The sequence below is a fragment of the Megalobrama amblycephala genome, linkage group LG10, assembly GCF_018812025.1.
Source record: "Megalobrama amblycephala isolate DHTTF-2021 linkage group LG10, ASM1881202v1, whole genome shotgun sequence".
NCBI classification, from domain to species: domain Eukaryota; kingdom Metazoa; phylum Chordata; class Actinopteri; order Cypriniformes; family Xenocyprididae; genus Megalobrama; species Megalobrama amblycephala.
The window spans coordinates 14,778,831-14,795,055 of record NC_063053.1 but is presented as its reverse complement, the minus strand read 5'-3'; the positions used below and the strand labels follow the sequence as shown (position 1 = coordinate 14,795,055).

The 16,225-nt window shown below is 35.5% G+C and overlaps 2 protein-coding genes across 10 annotated transcripts in view; one reads left to right on the top strand and one right to left on the bottom strand.

Moving 5' to 3' along the window:
• khdrbs2 (KH domain containing, RNA binding, signal transduction associated 2) overlaps window positions 1-15,488 on the bottom strand; it is a 78,994-nt gene extending 63,506 nt beyond the window's left edge. For 3 of the 8 annotated variants that reach the window (XM_048204782.1, XM_048204781.1, XM_048204783.1), the window contains exons 1-2: window positions 15,153-15,488; window positions 460-587 (exon numbers count right to left, since the gene is read on the bottom strand). In XM_048204782.1, the coding sequence (XP_048060739.1) occupies window positions 460-587; window positions 15,153-15,243 (219 nt within the window). In that variant the 5' untranslated portion in view covers window positions 15,244-15,488. The remainder of the gene's footprint in view (window positions 1-459; window positions 588-15,152) is intronic. The other 5 variants (XM_048204788.1, XM_048204789.1, XM_048204786.1 and 2 more) reach the window with 4 other exon arrangements.
• Window positions 1-16,225, top strand: part of si:dkey-103j14.5 (isoaspartyl peptidase/L-asparaginase) — a 67,956-nt gene that overhangs the window by 20,011 nt on the left and 31,720 nt on the right. The window lies entirely within an intron of this gene.

The window sequence follows — 16,225 nt, the reverse complement described above, 5'->3', positions numbered from 1 at the left end:
GACCATGTTGCTGAATAAAATGCAGGCGATGAGAAGCTAAAATTTCCTAACAGATGCATGAGATGCCAGCTGGTAAAACATTAAAAAAAAAAAAAAAAAAAAAAGAGTTGGAAAAAAACAAGAATAATTTCCTGATTACAAAATTAGGCAGAATAATGTTTGAACAGCTAGAAACAGATGTGGCATGCCTGTTACTCTGAGAGAGCCAGGAACCTTTTCAGCTAGGACAGAAATATAAGGTGTAAATAACAGATCTGCAGTGCAGCACAAATCAGAATCTGACACCATCTGGTTTGCTCCTGCCAGATACAGAATGCATTAAGTCATTACCAAAAGCACAGCAATCCCATAAAGCTGATGAATTGCTTTTGATTCTCTCTGATCTCCATATGACTATACATTGATTTGGTTGTCACGTCATCACTCCTTTGCACGTTATATGGAGCACTGAGGTCTTACCTTAGGATACTGCTGCACCGGGATCAGCACGCGCTCTGAAAGTTTGATGTTTTTGTTGCTGATGATATCCAAGTATTTCTTCACCTCACCATCTTTTCTCAACTCATCTCCTTCGAACTTTTCAATCTCTAAATAAAAGAAGAAAAAAAAAGTTGAGGTCAAATAATGTCATGCTTTGCCTCGATCGACCCAGAAAATCAGGAAAAACTCAAAAAAGGCTTTCAGATCTTCTCAGCTTCCAGTGGAACATTTATTAACAACAATTAAATAAACACTCTGCGTAGAACGTAACTTGTCGGCGTAAGCCTACTAAGCCCTTATTCGCATGACAAACACAAATTGAAAAGCTGCTGCGCAAAACTGTAATATTTTGTGCTTGAGGAATTTTATGGTGCTTTTGAGAATTGAGCCGGAGACTTAACAGCCACACAACATTAAAGAGGCTTGAAATGAAGCTGTCACCTGGGTTCCTCCAGGGAACCCCTTCTGTCGCTACTAAATTAATGCTCAGCAGAATTGAGAATTATGAACCTGTGCAACTCGTGTAAAACATGGAGTGGGAAAAGAAGGGAAGAGAAGTCAGCAGGTGAAGGGAGGCCATTATTTTTCACCTCCCCTCTGGAGAGACTCTCAGCTGCTTAAACCTGCAGAAAACCATATTCTCTCGCTTTCATTTCTATACTGTATGTAGGAGCGAGGAGCAGCATGAAATTCATCCCAATGACTTTTCAAGTTTTAAGTTGTCCTGGAGCGTGTAGTGGTCATTTGTGAATACATCACAGGTTGTCTGAGGCAGTTATACAGCTCTTGTCCCCTTTATACATTTAAAGGAAACTTAATGCTTCCTCTGTAATGATCACCTCACCGTTTTTTTCTAAATAAACTACTTATTGTCTTAAAGCTTAACAATAAAGTGCTAGAAAGCAATTATTTGCAGGTTCAAATATAATCTTTTAGAATTATGTGCAAAAACAGAGGATGAACTCACACAGAAAAATAAATAAAATATGAGACAAGTTATTTTGAGTTTTTTTTTTTTTAGCCAGCTGGTCTCAAGGTGATTTTTAGAGGATGTATTGAGTTAGCTCCCCTCAAGTTCACATAGGCATCCTATCAGAGTAACCACAGGTGTAGTTCAGCACATCAAAAATGAACATGTTCCAGCAATTTTTGAAAACCAGAAGGTAGGCCTACTTTGTGCCTTTTAAAAATACTCTTTTCCTTCATTTCGTACAGCATATCGATTGTTTTATCACTTTAAACCAGTGGTTCTCAACCTTTTTGACTGTTGTCCAACACAATCACAAGTGGACAAGGGAGACGCAAACCTGTTTACACCTGGTATTTTATTCCATCTCTTTTGTCCATTTTCAACCACGTCTTTCCTAATTTTTTTCAAGGGAAGGGGCTCTGGGCAGTTAAATGTATGGGCTTTTCAGATCTTTCAATCTAATGGACGAAATAAACCTGCGCAATTTACATATGAACATGTCCAGAGATCACAGAAAAGCATACGGAGAGCATGAGCTTATGTTTCTGCTTTTGTTTCTTCAGAGAGTAGGTGGTCTTTTGCGATGTTCGAACACATTCAACCACATAAGCGTTTATACTATGAAAGCAATCCAGTCGAATGCGTTTTTTCGACTACCTCTGGAAGTGGTTGAAAGTGGACAAGCTCATAACGTTTAACACCCCATTTACACCTGTATTTAGCATCGTCCACTTCTTAGCGTCATCCGTATTTAGCGTCGTCCACTTCTCGCATCTTAATACCAGGTGGTTCCAGAAGATATGTTCTGTATTCCAGAACTGTTTTCAATAAAGAGAAAATAAAAAGAAATCTGATCTACGTTTACATCTTGGTTTCATGTATTTATTTTTAGCATTTTCATTTAGATTAGATTTTATATATTTTACTAATTATTTATTATTATTTATTTATTTAAATACTTGCAACCCACTTGCTTAGGCCCCCCTAGTGGAACCCAGTCTTCTGGTTAAGAACCACTGCTTTAAACCTAACCTATTTTCACTTGAAAATCTTCTTTTCTAACAAGAACTAACAAGAGTTAAGATCCTGTTTGAGGCAATCCATGAACTGGAGAGTTACAGAGTCCTTGCTTCTTTCTGTGCCCTTCAGCTTGACACTTACTCTCAGGCAGCTGTAAGCAAATAATGGCAAAACATCTGGAAAATGACAACAGTAGGAAAAGGTGAAATTTGATTCTGATAATTGAGTTTTGAACCTTTTTTTGCTATTTTTCCTGTCATCTTTCTCTTTTCTCTGGCTGAAAGATACAAAAGAAATCAAACAAGGCTGAAAATGAGGCATGTTTGGGACCTAACAATATGTAATGCTGAGAAATTATTTTAGGAACGCGGCAATAGACGCATCCTGAAATAATATTTATTTCTGCAAAAACAGACATAAACTGTAACATAGGAATGTAAGAAAAGTATAAGCTCTTTGTCCTCTTGCTTATGAATATATGTTCATTTTAAACATAAAAAGCACTTCAGTGCAGACTCGGTGGCTGCATATGTATCTCATTGTAATCCACAGGGAATAGACTCATGCTTTGTTTATTTCTAATGCTCTTCTATTTGTGCAGAAAAGATTTGATCAGACAAAAGCTGCTGTATTCCTTTGACATTTTGCATCATACAAACTGCCAGTAAACTGAAAACCAAACAAATTCAACATGAAACTAACAACAGTGCTGTAAGACCTCATGTGTTTTTGGATTTCATTGATTTTGGATGGCCCTACACACAAGGACAGCTACCTCTTGAGTATGCCATGCATGCATGCTTGACAACTCTAACTAACAAAAGTCTCTGGGTGCTATTTAGGAGATGGTGATCTGATCTTATTGAGTGAGTAAAAGACCAAAAAATCCACAAATGGGCTTTTAGTTGATACATATAACAATTTCAAGGGTGAGTGGCCCTGTGGAATGAGTATCGCAGCATAATAAGGGAAGATTCAGGCTTATATTCTGGTTTGGCTTCTTTCTCTGGCATGTTGTCCCTTTATAAAACATTTCAGCCCAGCTTGTTTAAAGAGTGCCCTATACGGTCACCAAGGCATTAACAATTGATGGTTAAAAAAAAATCTATTAAAAAAAATCAGCAAAATCTATTTGCTGCACAATTTGTTCATTTTTAAATTCCATCCTCTTGACATTACAATAAGCAGGAAAAATGTGCACATCACAGAATGAAACTGAATATCAAATATATTCACTCATCTATGGGCTCTGTGAAGTTTCTCTACGGTTGTAATTCACAATAAGATTCTAGGCTGAATTCTATGATCCTTCTTCAGCTTGAACCAATCGGGTGCAATTTAATGGATGCTGGAACCATCCAAATAATAATGTTCTCAAAGACAAAAGAAAATGTGAAAAGACATTTGGGCCTAAACAATCTGAGGTCGATCCATTACCACAGATTGACCAAAAAACTGGCTGGCATGGTTTTCCGAATATTATTTGGAGTACCACAGCCCACAGTATTGTTCCCTGATATATAATACATTTTGCACCCCTTGATTCACCTTTTCTAACAATCCATCAAAAAGACAACAATACTACACTTTTGAAGATAACCTCCTGTTGACTGGAAAATGAAATTTCTAACTGAAAATGACTTTCACATTGTAAAATACATCAATCTGACCTGATCAGGTCCGTGCGGATATTCAAAATCGCCCACATTAGGATAATACTGCTATGAAAAAGGGAGGTAAATCACCCTTTTGTTCTAGTAAAATACAATTTTCAACCTAAAATCATTTCTAGGTTATTCATTACAATTCCTTCTTGTCATTCCCATTTTGTGTTCACTTTTTCTCTGTAATCTGTAACAGAATCAGTGCATAATTTTTTGCGCTCTCCTGACACACTTGTACACACATCTAAAGCTACAAAGAAAGATGTATTTTAAAAATGATTTCATCCAGCTAAAGGCGATGACTAACAGGATATGGAGGAGGCAACTGGCAAAAATGAAAGATGTGTAAATTAGTTTGGGATAATTGTATGTTACTCAAACCAGCCTTGTGTGTAATATTTCTTAAGGTATTTCTTAATGTACCATGGATAATACCCATCCCATTCAGAAAAGACAACATAACATGTTTATAACATAAATCCCACATTGAAGGATATGCTTGATGTGTAATAAAACCCAATTTGGACACTTTCAGTCAAGAAGATGATTTAATATTACATTATATGTAAAAATTAAGTGCTATTTCATGTGTTTTGCTCAATATTGATGTAGGGGGAGATCTGTTAGTGTTTAAAGTTGTATTATTTTGGAATTTAAAAGTTTTTTTGGTATGTGTGAGTTTTTGGGGGTTATCACTGTGCTGAAGAGTACAGTCTGTGGTTAGGTTTATGATTGGCTGAACACCATTAAGACTATAATAACTTTATTTAAAAAGTAATGGCTGTGCACACTATACAGTGATAGTCTCTTTGGTAGAAATGTTAGTACATGCAGGTGTGCTTTTGTTAACTAACTTGAAAATATGGAACATTTAAAATGTAAATTATTATAAAATATAAGAAATGTGTTACATAATATATTTTACCATATACGTGTTTATATATCTGCAATATATTATGCATGCAGTACCATATCTGATCACATATAAGTATATTACTGGATATAAAATTACATACATTATGATATATTAGTAAATATATTATTATATATTTTTCAATATATCAAAAGTGGCAATTCCTTATGTATTATTCAATAAATTGTAATTTATTTACGCAATCTATTTTTCTGTATATTTTCAAATATAATGTTAAATCATGTAATATATTGATCATTCCTATAGGGAAATATATTTTATTCCATAAGGGAGCGCTTGTGACTACACTTGTTCACTACTAACTAACTGTTGTTGTCTACAGTACTACTTTTTTGTCTACTATTCTTTGAGCTATGACCACCTTTGTGAATTTTAGATTAGGATTTAGACTCTACTTAAACTTTTATTATAAATCTTCTTTAGAATTAGAATTTCATAGAATATGAGACTGGTATTTTTTGAATATTTTGCTATTGAAAACTTTATACTTTGAAATGTTTGAATATGTCACTTCCCAGCACTACGATTTTACAATAGGCTTTATAATATTTGTTTCAGATGAGTTTTAGATGACTGAAACTCATTTCAGTTTCTGAATATTAAAATTGTTCCATCTCAACAAATATAACCCAAGTCATTACTATTAGAAACCTCTTCTCTTTTCATTTCTTTCCCCATCATACATCACCTTTCATGTGCATCACCCTAATTTACATTACTTAATTAACCTTAGTGGCCCAGCGGGAATGTACATATTTTTTATAGTTTAGTCAGAGGTAATATTTACATATCGTACAGCTAAAGACACTGAACCATTAAAACAGTGTAATCTTCTACACAAAAACTACAGAAATAGATGCTTCAAAGTCAAATACATTGATATCAATGCTGACATTAAGCATTCATATCTCTGCAACAAATGTGTTGTAATGATAAAACAACAATTCAGAATGAATGATAATGGTTTTTCCAAGATGTTTCTTAAAGGGCAGGAAAAGACACTGAACGGTAATGTTTAACCTCCACAGTAAAGAACATCCTGTCTTGCTTCCTAATTAGAATAAAAGTGAGCCTGACGTGTGCTGCATCACTCCTCTCACCTGCTCTCTGAACTTCTAATAAGTGGGAAAATAGACTCTCAGGTCTAAAGGATAGCTGGTCGACAGATGTCAGCACAGTTGGTTTCCGCACCTTTCAGGCAGGCCATAACAAAGTTAGAGTGCCGCTAAACGAATCAGGAGAGTTAATATATTACAAAGGGTTTTTTAAATGTAATTATCATTTAATCATGTTTTAAAAATATCAGCTGTAATAAACAGACCTGTTTACACCAGAATATCAAATTTCACCCAGCAGGTATAATCTATATATGTTTTTAAAAGACGTCTCTTATGCTCTCCAATGATACAATATTCTGATTAAAAAACTACAGTAAATCACAGTATTTTATTTCTGTGATAGAAACCACAATTTTTTTTGTTTGCATGGACTTTGCATGGAACCAGTAATAATACTGTACGCATGCTTTTATTTTGCAACTGTTTATGTTCGCTATGTTTATGTTTACAAGGATACTTGCCAAGATGGGCATTTTAACATAATTTTGCATGAATTTGTCTGTTCAAGTGCAAGATGACATGACAAAGAACACAATTCAGTATTTGCTCGCTGTCTGAGAAGCAACTTTCTATGAATGTTTGTGCACAAAACACAGCCTGCGAGTGCTGAATTGAGTTCTCTTTTGCTCTTCTTGAATATTTAAATATGATTTAAGGCTTAAAAACACATGCAAATGATAAACACATAAATAGCCAGTTTTCCATTACATATTTGCGCAAATCTTTTGTGATATTTTCTAAATGTCGATTAAAAACTATTGCAAAATGATGGCTTTCCATTAACTGATATTAACTAATTAATAAAAAACTTAATTTTTCCCTCTTGCGATAAAGCCGCGCACACACTTAACGATTGTAAGGCCGATTATGAATGTAAATTGATACTTATGACTGATCGCGCTCAAACGCGTCCAGTCAGAGGCAGTTGCGTTCAGTCTGCGATTACAGTCGGTATTCAAATTCCTTGTGTGAGTATATAAATCGGCTCCAGTCGAAGGAAACAATCGGTATTTGTGTTCAGTTCAGTCTTAGAATGTTTCAGCTAATCGTTAGGTGTGTCCCCGGCTTATGTCATTCCAAAAATCATGGCAACAGATGTTAGTAGGTTTAAGTATATCGCGGCACTGCATTAGCCATTTTTTTTAATCAAAGACGTAGGTGTGTTAAGGAAAGCCCCTTATACTTAGGAGCGGCCACGTATGAGATGTTTCTCCCTCCTATCTGCTTCGAGGTCTTGATAAATTGTGGTATTTCTTTGTTGTTTAGAATTCAGTATTCCTTTTGTCTTTTATGAATTTAATAAAGAAATGCCTCATATTCTGTCCAAACATACTGCGCAATCTTTAAAGAATGATTGACTTTTACTTGCGCCAGTTGACCTGTAAATAAAAAAAAATATATATATATATACACACACATATATATATACACATATAATCATTCAAAAGTTTGGGGATGTATAAAACTAATCAACAATGAAATTGAAATTGCGAATTAAATATATATATATATATATATATATATATATATATATATAATTTATACACATATTATATGTGTGTGTGTGTGTATATATATATATATATATATATATATATATATATATATATATATATATATATATATATATATATATATATATATATATATACACGCATATAATCATTCAAAAGTTTAATACAAAAGTTTGTATTAAACTAATCAAGTTACAGTAAAAAAAATTATAATGTTACAAAATATTTATATTTCAAATAAATGCTGCAAAATACTCATATACACACACACACACACACACAATACATACATACATACATACATGGAACCGAAGTGTTTTCATGTTCATACATCAATTTGAGAAAAGACTGATTAATCTGTTCATAAAACATATATGTGTGCACATATTACAGACTGCACACAGTTAGACTGTATTCATGGCGCTTTTGACAGCTCAATAACAGTAACATAGAGACAAAAACACAAAAATGCCTAAAATCATTCTGACATGCTTTTTAGCAAATCTCTTTTCTCCAACACAATTTAAATGGCTCCCCAATCATAAGAAGATTCCTTAATTGAACTTTTGCCGGGGGGCTCATATTATGCATGAATAAGGAAATGAGTGTGTGGTTGTCATGCACTAAAAGGACGAAATGATGTCTGCTCCAGCTTTGCTCAGTCTCCTTTCACACAGTGCTACAGATGAGCAGAGAAGAGCACAGGGACAGAGACTGCAAGCTTTTAGATCCCACACATTTGCTTCACCTATGTAAAGCCCCCAACATATTTAAAAATTAAATCACATACTTAATTCTGTATCCATTTTGTTCTTTTGCCAAAATGCACATTAACATCTGCCACATGTATAATGTTGAGCAAATACATGCAAATTATTCCGGGAGCACAAGGACAAGTCCATTTGAATCTGCTGTCAGCCACCTCGCATTCTCCCCGAAGAGTGGTATTTCATCAAGTCCCCAAACATGCTCGCATGGAGAGTGCTACTCGCTGGCTCTCACAGCAAGTGTATAGGCATCCCATTTTTAGAAGGTGTTGCTGTAACAGTAAGAAGAAAAGGAACCTGCCATCCAGCCAGAGAAAAAAAATGGCACTTGGGAACCCTTTGTTCCTGCTGGAGTTTCAGGCACAATCTATGCAGTGCATTTCACTGTACGTATATCTCACAGCCAACACAAGTTGCCTGTGCCAGTTATGCCACAGAGAAAACCAAGGAACATGGTGAAAAAAAAAAAAATCCTGGTAAAAATATCCTGGTGGAATATATAGACAAAACCTGTCATAAGTAATAAAAAGTGAGCTTTGTAGCTTATTTAGAAAAAAAGTTTGTAACTATGTTCTCAGAAGAAATGCATTCAAACATTGAAAAAAATATTGTACAAATAAAAATGAAAAATTCTGAACTATTTTCAGCCACTCCATTATTCTTTCCACCAACCGTAAGCCGCACAGGATTGTGGGATATTTTAGACAGCAAAGGATTTACATCTACACTGCCTTCAAAAACCAACTCGGATAAAAGCACTGTTACTCACTGGAGTCAGTTGTTCCTTGATGCCTTCTTACTTCCAAATACTGCCTCCGATGGCATCATTTTTTTAGTTTTCAATGCCAACTCCAGAAAGGCAACATGCTAAGAATCATGATGCTGAGGCTCAAATATACAAGGAGGTGTATGGCAATCATTTGTTCCATCAAAAAAAAAAAAAAACTTCTAGTAGCGTAACAATTCTAGTAGCTCACGACTACACTAGGCCTTCCTGTGGCCTCCAATGACAGCAAACCATAAAAGAGACCTGGCACGTCCCTTATTATTTAGAACGGGGTATCAAGCCATCTATCAATTTCAGCTGTGGAACAACATCAACATATTTATCAAAATATTAAGGTACCGGGGTTAACCTATTAGCCTGCACATGATTACTCTGTGATAGAGAGCTGTGGCTTGATAAGTTTTCAAATGGGAAGCTGTTAGGAACAGCTGATCCTATCAACATACCCATTTTAAAAAGCTCGCACTCTACATACTAATGTCCAGAAGATTGCAGTAGTTGGTCTATCAAGGTCTGTGACTATGCAATCCGCAGGTCATATTTATACCGCAGGAGAACTAAATCAAGTTAAAAGGCTGCTTATGGAAACATATCATTAAACATTCATTCCATCTTGAGACACGTTCTCTGGCCTAATGATTTCGTTTTGTCAGGACAAGGTCACTGCTAGATCACACATTTGATCAACTGCATTTATTATCAGTAATTTAAGACATCTGGAAGCGTTTGACCTGTCATAGATGTGTGTATTAAAAAAGATTCACTTGAATATCCTGGTTAACTTGTACTGTAAACATTTGTAGTTATTCTACAACCACTAAACTCAAAGCAATGGGTTATGAATCTCTGTTAGCCAGAAGCAAAGAATGGTTTATAAATTGCTGGTTAGTGTAGCTTGATTAGCCTCTGCTGGTATGTTGTAACTGGCATTAAAAAGCATGCATACACACACACACACACACATGCAAGCACATATAAACCCCAAACTGCTTTATTATAGTACATAGTGTAATTTTTTGATGGCTCTTAAATGCATTCTTTGACATCACACTTTAAGATACTTTCCAGTGAAGGTCTTTGGGACTATTTGTATTCTTGTGGAGCTGCCATGAGCAAAAATCTCATTCCATATCTCGTACTACGACTTGGTGATGCACCAGCTGAGCAACTGCCATTGAGGTGAATGGAAATACAGATAGCTTTCTCTATCTATTACATCTTTGGTTATGATAGAGGGTGACTGATTACTGAAATACGACACTCATGCTGTTCTATATAATTAAGGGTGTAGTGGTAGAATTTTCCCATCAGGCACAGCAATCCTTAAGAGTCATATATTAGTGTTGTTTACAGTACAGTTGTTTACAGTACAGTTGTGGAAAAGCTTAATATAATCTATGTACTGTAAAAGCAGAATAAAACTACTTCTACATTCTCAGATTAATAAAAAAAAAAAAAAAAAAAAATTGTACCACTTTTCATTTGTCACCATCTACCACAAACATCTGTCCAGCAACAAATGACCAGCTGTTTTAATCATATAAAAGCACTTTGATTTAAATGTTTTGTTTTCATCTCCACATTGAAAAGTTCTTCAGGGAGGAAACATTCTGCTAGAAAAATCCAGCTTGATCTTTAACACCACCTTGTAAAATCCATTCCTAAAATGTTGTTGCTAAGCAGATTTTTTTTTTTACTTTTTACTTTTTGTCCCTACGAGGCAAAAGGCTCTTTAAAAAAAAAAAAAAAAAAAAAACGGAATCTGAAGTGGATGCCGTTGCAGTCTGTCCTTTTCTAAAGTAAGTAGTTTGCATCAAGTCACCTCTATAAAAGCAATTCAGCAATGTGCTTTACAAGATCAAAATGACAGACTGGAATTTGAAGCATTCTCTTTGTTCCCCCAAGAGGAACAGCTTATTCCAGGTTGGTGGTTCTCTGAAGAGGACTGTCTAACCTGGAAATCAAAGCATCTGGACGGAGAAGACACATAAACTTTAAACAGTCTCCTTAAGTCAAACTTCCCTATCTCTCAGTTTCTGAGACAAACCTGTCAACCCATGCTTATATCACTTATGTCATGATATATCATGCATTTTATTATTATATGTTCCTTGAGGTTCATTTGTAATGTTAACAATGTTTTTTGCACAAATATATATATTCTGAACCTCATCTGAAATGATCGGTTTTTAATGGCCGGCTCAAGAAAATGGCCAACGTTATGATTGGCTAACATCATTGCAAAAGTATCAATGCTTTAAAAACATTATCCGTTTAAAAACTGTCATTTACAGACAAAGCATTATCACATCGTTTACTTACAGTTTGTGATGTAGCTACAGTCAGATCCAATACAGTTGGCTTTGTCTTTCAACAAATGTTTCTTTGCGAACTCTCCATTATATTGTGCCTCCACTCCAAAAAATGCTGGGTTGTTTCAACCCAAATTTGGGTCAAATATGGACAAACCCAACCCTTGTGTTAAAAATGTAATAAAAAAAAATTACCCAATGGCTGGGTTCGTCCACATTTGACTTAAATTTGGGTCAAAACAACCCAGCATTTTTTAGTGTCGTTTTGCAGTCAAATGCTCCGAACCAACATATAATCCTCTGGCGCAATCCAGGACACAATAAAAAAAATCAATCATCCACTTGTTCATCATGTGGGTGTCCTCCTTCTTTCTTTCTTTTTTTACAGTGAGTAGGGTGTTTTAGTTATGAAACTGTAGGATGTTTTAATTTTTAAGTAAAAATACTGTAATATTGATACCAATATACAGATTAACTGAAAAAAGTCATCCGTTATTATACGTTGCACAGTTATATCTGTTGCAAGGCAAATGATCTCCTGGAAAACAGCCAAAAGTTGACCAGAATATCAAAAGCTTTCCCTTTTATAATCTAATTTTGTGTAGCTCTTAAAAAAAAAAAAAACGTAATAATTGATTTGTTGCATTAAAATATATCTTGATAAGTATCGCTTCTTTTTTTCACATTATAAAAAAAAATCTAAAAAGAGCTATTCAAATAATTTGTGCATGTTCTTTCACAGTGGATATATTGCACTGGAATTGTGCCGTTTCAGAGAGGTCTAGACATTCAAGTTACGCAGCAGGCATGGGCCATTTGCTAAAGTGCTTAGTCGTCAGTTGTTTCCAGGCCGCCTGGTGTTTAGGATAAGTTACGCTTGTATCGATCGCCGTTGTAATATTAATCACTTTCCTCTTAAAGGGTATGACAAATTTTGGACCAAAATAACTAAGCTGTGAGAGACTCTTTGCCTGAACTCTTCTTAAACCCAAAAACTTTGAGAGGGAAAGTATTTGATGTAAATTCCTGTAATATCCCAAAATGTAACATAACAGTGTATAGTTTTTAATCTTTAACAAGAAAACACGTTAAAATGTAACCTGAGCTTGGGTCAGAATAATTTTCTATCCATGTTCAGGTTGGCTGTACTGTTCACTGCCCTAAAGGTACAGTGCCAAGAGGCTTGACTATCATACGACATTTTGAAATAAATAAAATATGTGCTTGGGTAAATAAACACTGGCAGACTACCAGTGGCTCAGCATGAAATTTAACGAACCACAAGGTTTGCTTTTTTAATCCTTGCCACTACTGAAACAGTCCTACTAATGTGCTACCAAGGTGAGAGATAATAAAGTTTTTTGTATTTTGGAGTAAATTTTATAGTTTATATTATGATGTAATTACATAACTCTGAACATGACAATAGCTAAATAAGAAAATGAGATTCAAATAAAACAAAAGACAAACTTTTTTCTTCATGTCTTGGGGCAAAGCTCTACAAATTATTATAAGTCTTTTAAGACAGTGGGTATCTACTTACATTAAATGTGACCCACAGGAGACTAAGTATCTTTACTAGACTGCCACTAATTTCCATTAATTCCAGTTCAAAAAGCCTTTTTGGGCAAAGGCAAAATATTCAGACTGAATAATGGTGACGTAAGCTGTATGCAGGCTTTCACAACCATAGCCAATTTAGTTCATTTGAAAGATAGCATGCAAATGACTTATTATCCCTTTTGTGAAGAGACGTGTTATCTTGATTTGTTTTTAAGATTATGACTAATTATTTTGCACCATTTTGAGATTTTTACTGGACATGTTTGTTACCTACAGAAAACCCTGGTAGCATTTTCTCTTTTGAGAATGCACAGCCTGTTTCAGCTTCCAGTTCTTCAGAATCTAAATTATCGGCTCATTCTTTTCTAGCTCTAAAATGAATAGATTACTAGCCTGGTCACATACATCTGAATGATCTGAATAATCCTTCCATATTATCATGAGCTTGAAGAATGAATTTTGTTTCTGTAAGAAGATGAATCTAACCTTCATGAATTAACACAACACAACAGATGCATGTGCTGCAGATACACTTCTAAGAAACCAAAAAGGTATTCATGTTTTAATGCATGTTAAATCAATGTTGCACTTTATTTACAGTTTAAACATATGTTATTTACAATTTCCTGATAACCTGGACCAGTTACAATGGTTGTCATTTAATTACATGCATGCTTATTCAACAGCACGCACCCCACTGTGCTCCCCTGCACTTGAGATAATCTGAGCCAGTGTGAGTAATTTGTAATAGCCGTAATTGCCTCTTAATTACTCTGCTTACTATCTGATGAGCTGTCAAGGACCGATTTTATCTTATCTATAATATTTTCAAATAGCAATGCTACCATGTTTGGCTGTCACCATGACCTTACAAACATGAACACTGGGGTTGGCAATAAAACATCCTGAACATTACATCGATAGAGATAGGCTAACCCAATATTTGAACAACAGAGCAGCATAAATATAATACAAAATTGAATTAAAATCATAATTAGGCCTAAAGTTGTTCTTTTCATACAAGTTCATATAGGGCTTTCAATTTGGTTTTCAAACGTATCAGTAATGATCAAAGTTTGAATAAAATTAGGCAGTCAGAGATGACGCTCACGAACAAAATTCGCTCGTTAGGCAAAGGAAGGAAGCATAACAATAAAACGCTGATCGCGAGATTTTCATCGCGATCATTTTTAGGCTGTAGTACGTGAAGCGTGACACCATATAATATATGATTATATGGTGTAAATAAATGATAAATAGCCTATATATCACAACTTTGTGATAATGTTTGTGTTTTGAATTTAATGTTTTGATCAAACAGGTAGCCTATTTAAGATGTGACGTTTTGGTCGAGACGATCATCGACAGATGCGCTACGAAATAACTTTTAGATTTAATAATTTAGCACGTTTCATTTCTTAAGGGAAAAAAACTAAATTTCTTTAAAATACTCGACTGCCCTGAAAGTTATGTGTAATTAGCATATAGATTAGGCTATTAAATTAATTAGAATGAGAGATAGCAAAATGTTAATTTGAACATCAGATGAATTGCAGTAGCCATTGCAATATACCTGCAACTCGAAATCAGGGTTTAATTTCTGTGATAAAATAGCAAGCGACACATCGTTGTAGAACATGAACTTTTTGAACGGCAGAAGAGCCGCATATTTGTTGTGGTTTATGTTGCACGAAAAGGTGTTGCTTCTAATTTCTAATCGGACGAAGTTGAGTACCAATTACTGGAAAAGCCAACCCTACACACAAAAATTATTTATAAAGACCAAAACTGTCTGTGAACAATTCCCTTATTTTACAATACAAATTATCACCTGAAAACATAAACAAAACACCTGACACGCCTGATTCATTCTTACATGGTTCAAGAACGGACGTCAATATATCAAACATGATTAATGAATATTGTATAAGCGATAACGGCACAAACAATGTACAGCAGCGTCACCACACCAAACAAATACGATCCTAATAATGATGGCATGAAGAAAGCATAGTTTACTTACCTTCAGCGAGAAGGCGCATCGCGTGCACGAACGACGGGTCCAAGCTCTCCTTCTCGGCAACGAGCTCTGGCAGGTACTTGTCCTGATCCATCACTGGATTCCTCTCCTGAGCACCGCGAGTGCAGGTGAGACGACCAAAGTGGTGAGTGATGGAATGGGTGTGCGGTTGTTGCGTTTAAATAGACTGCGTAATATCGGGGAGGGATCGTGTGGTTTTCGCGCACAACGTGGAAGATATCAATGCAGTGTACCCATCTCCTCGAGTCTCTCATGTAAAACCTCCCACCTCAGACTCCGAATCTGTACTCTCACTCCGCCCCTCTATATCTGGATTGGTCATGGAAAAGAGCAAACTGCATGCAAATGTCAGATATTGTCTATAGGATCGAATAGGGGGACATTCTGTAAGTAACCGCTGATCTGTCACCCCTGTCCATGGTTCTGAACACCAACTCTTCTATGCAAATCTAGGGTTTTTTACTATCCTCCAGTAGTTACATTGAATATCCTTTGCATATTTGCTTTGGAAAGACATCAGACAACAAATGTATGTGAACAGGATATGCAAGTATATGGCTACTGAATCCAACATGAAACGATGGTAGTTATCATTCTCAATATGTTTAGTGAAAATAGTGGTAAAGAGAATTCTGTCAACTGGACATGCGAAATAATAAAAATCCAGGACAAACATAAGTTTTCCCATTGCAGACGGCATAGTTGGAAGGGAAATTTGGTCACGGCCATGAATACTAATCAGTGGATTTGCCTCAGTTTGCCAAGATGGATTAAGCTGTTGTGACAGACAGTCACAGATAGTGCAAACACACACACTAACACTTAGCCAAGCAGCTAAGCACATATGAGGGGGAAGGAGAGATAGCCACAGAGGAGAAGAAGAGAGAAGATGCAGAGAGAGAGAGAGAGAGAGAGAGAGAGAGAGAGAGAGAGAGAGAGAGAGAGAGAGAGAGAGAGAGAGAGAGAGTGAGGCAGTGAAAGGAGGAAGAGGGACAGGACCAGCTTGCCTAATTAATAACTGAATGGATTACAGTGCTGTTGGCAAACATCTGCAC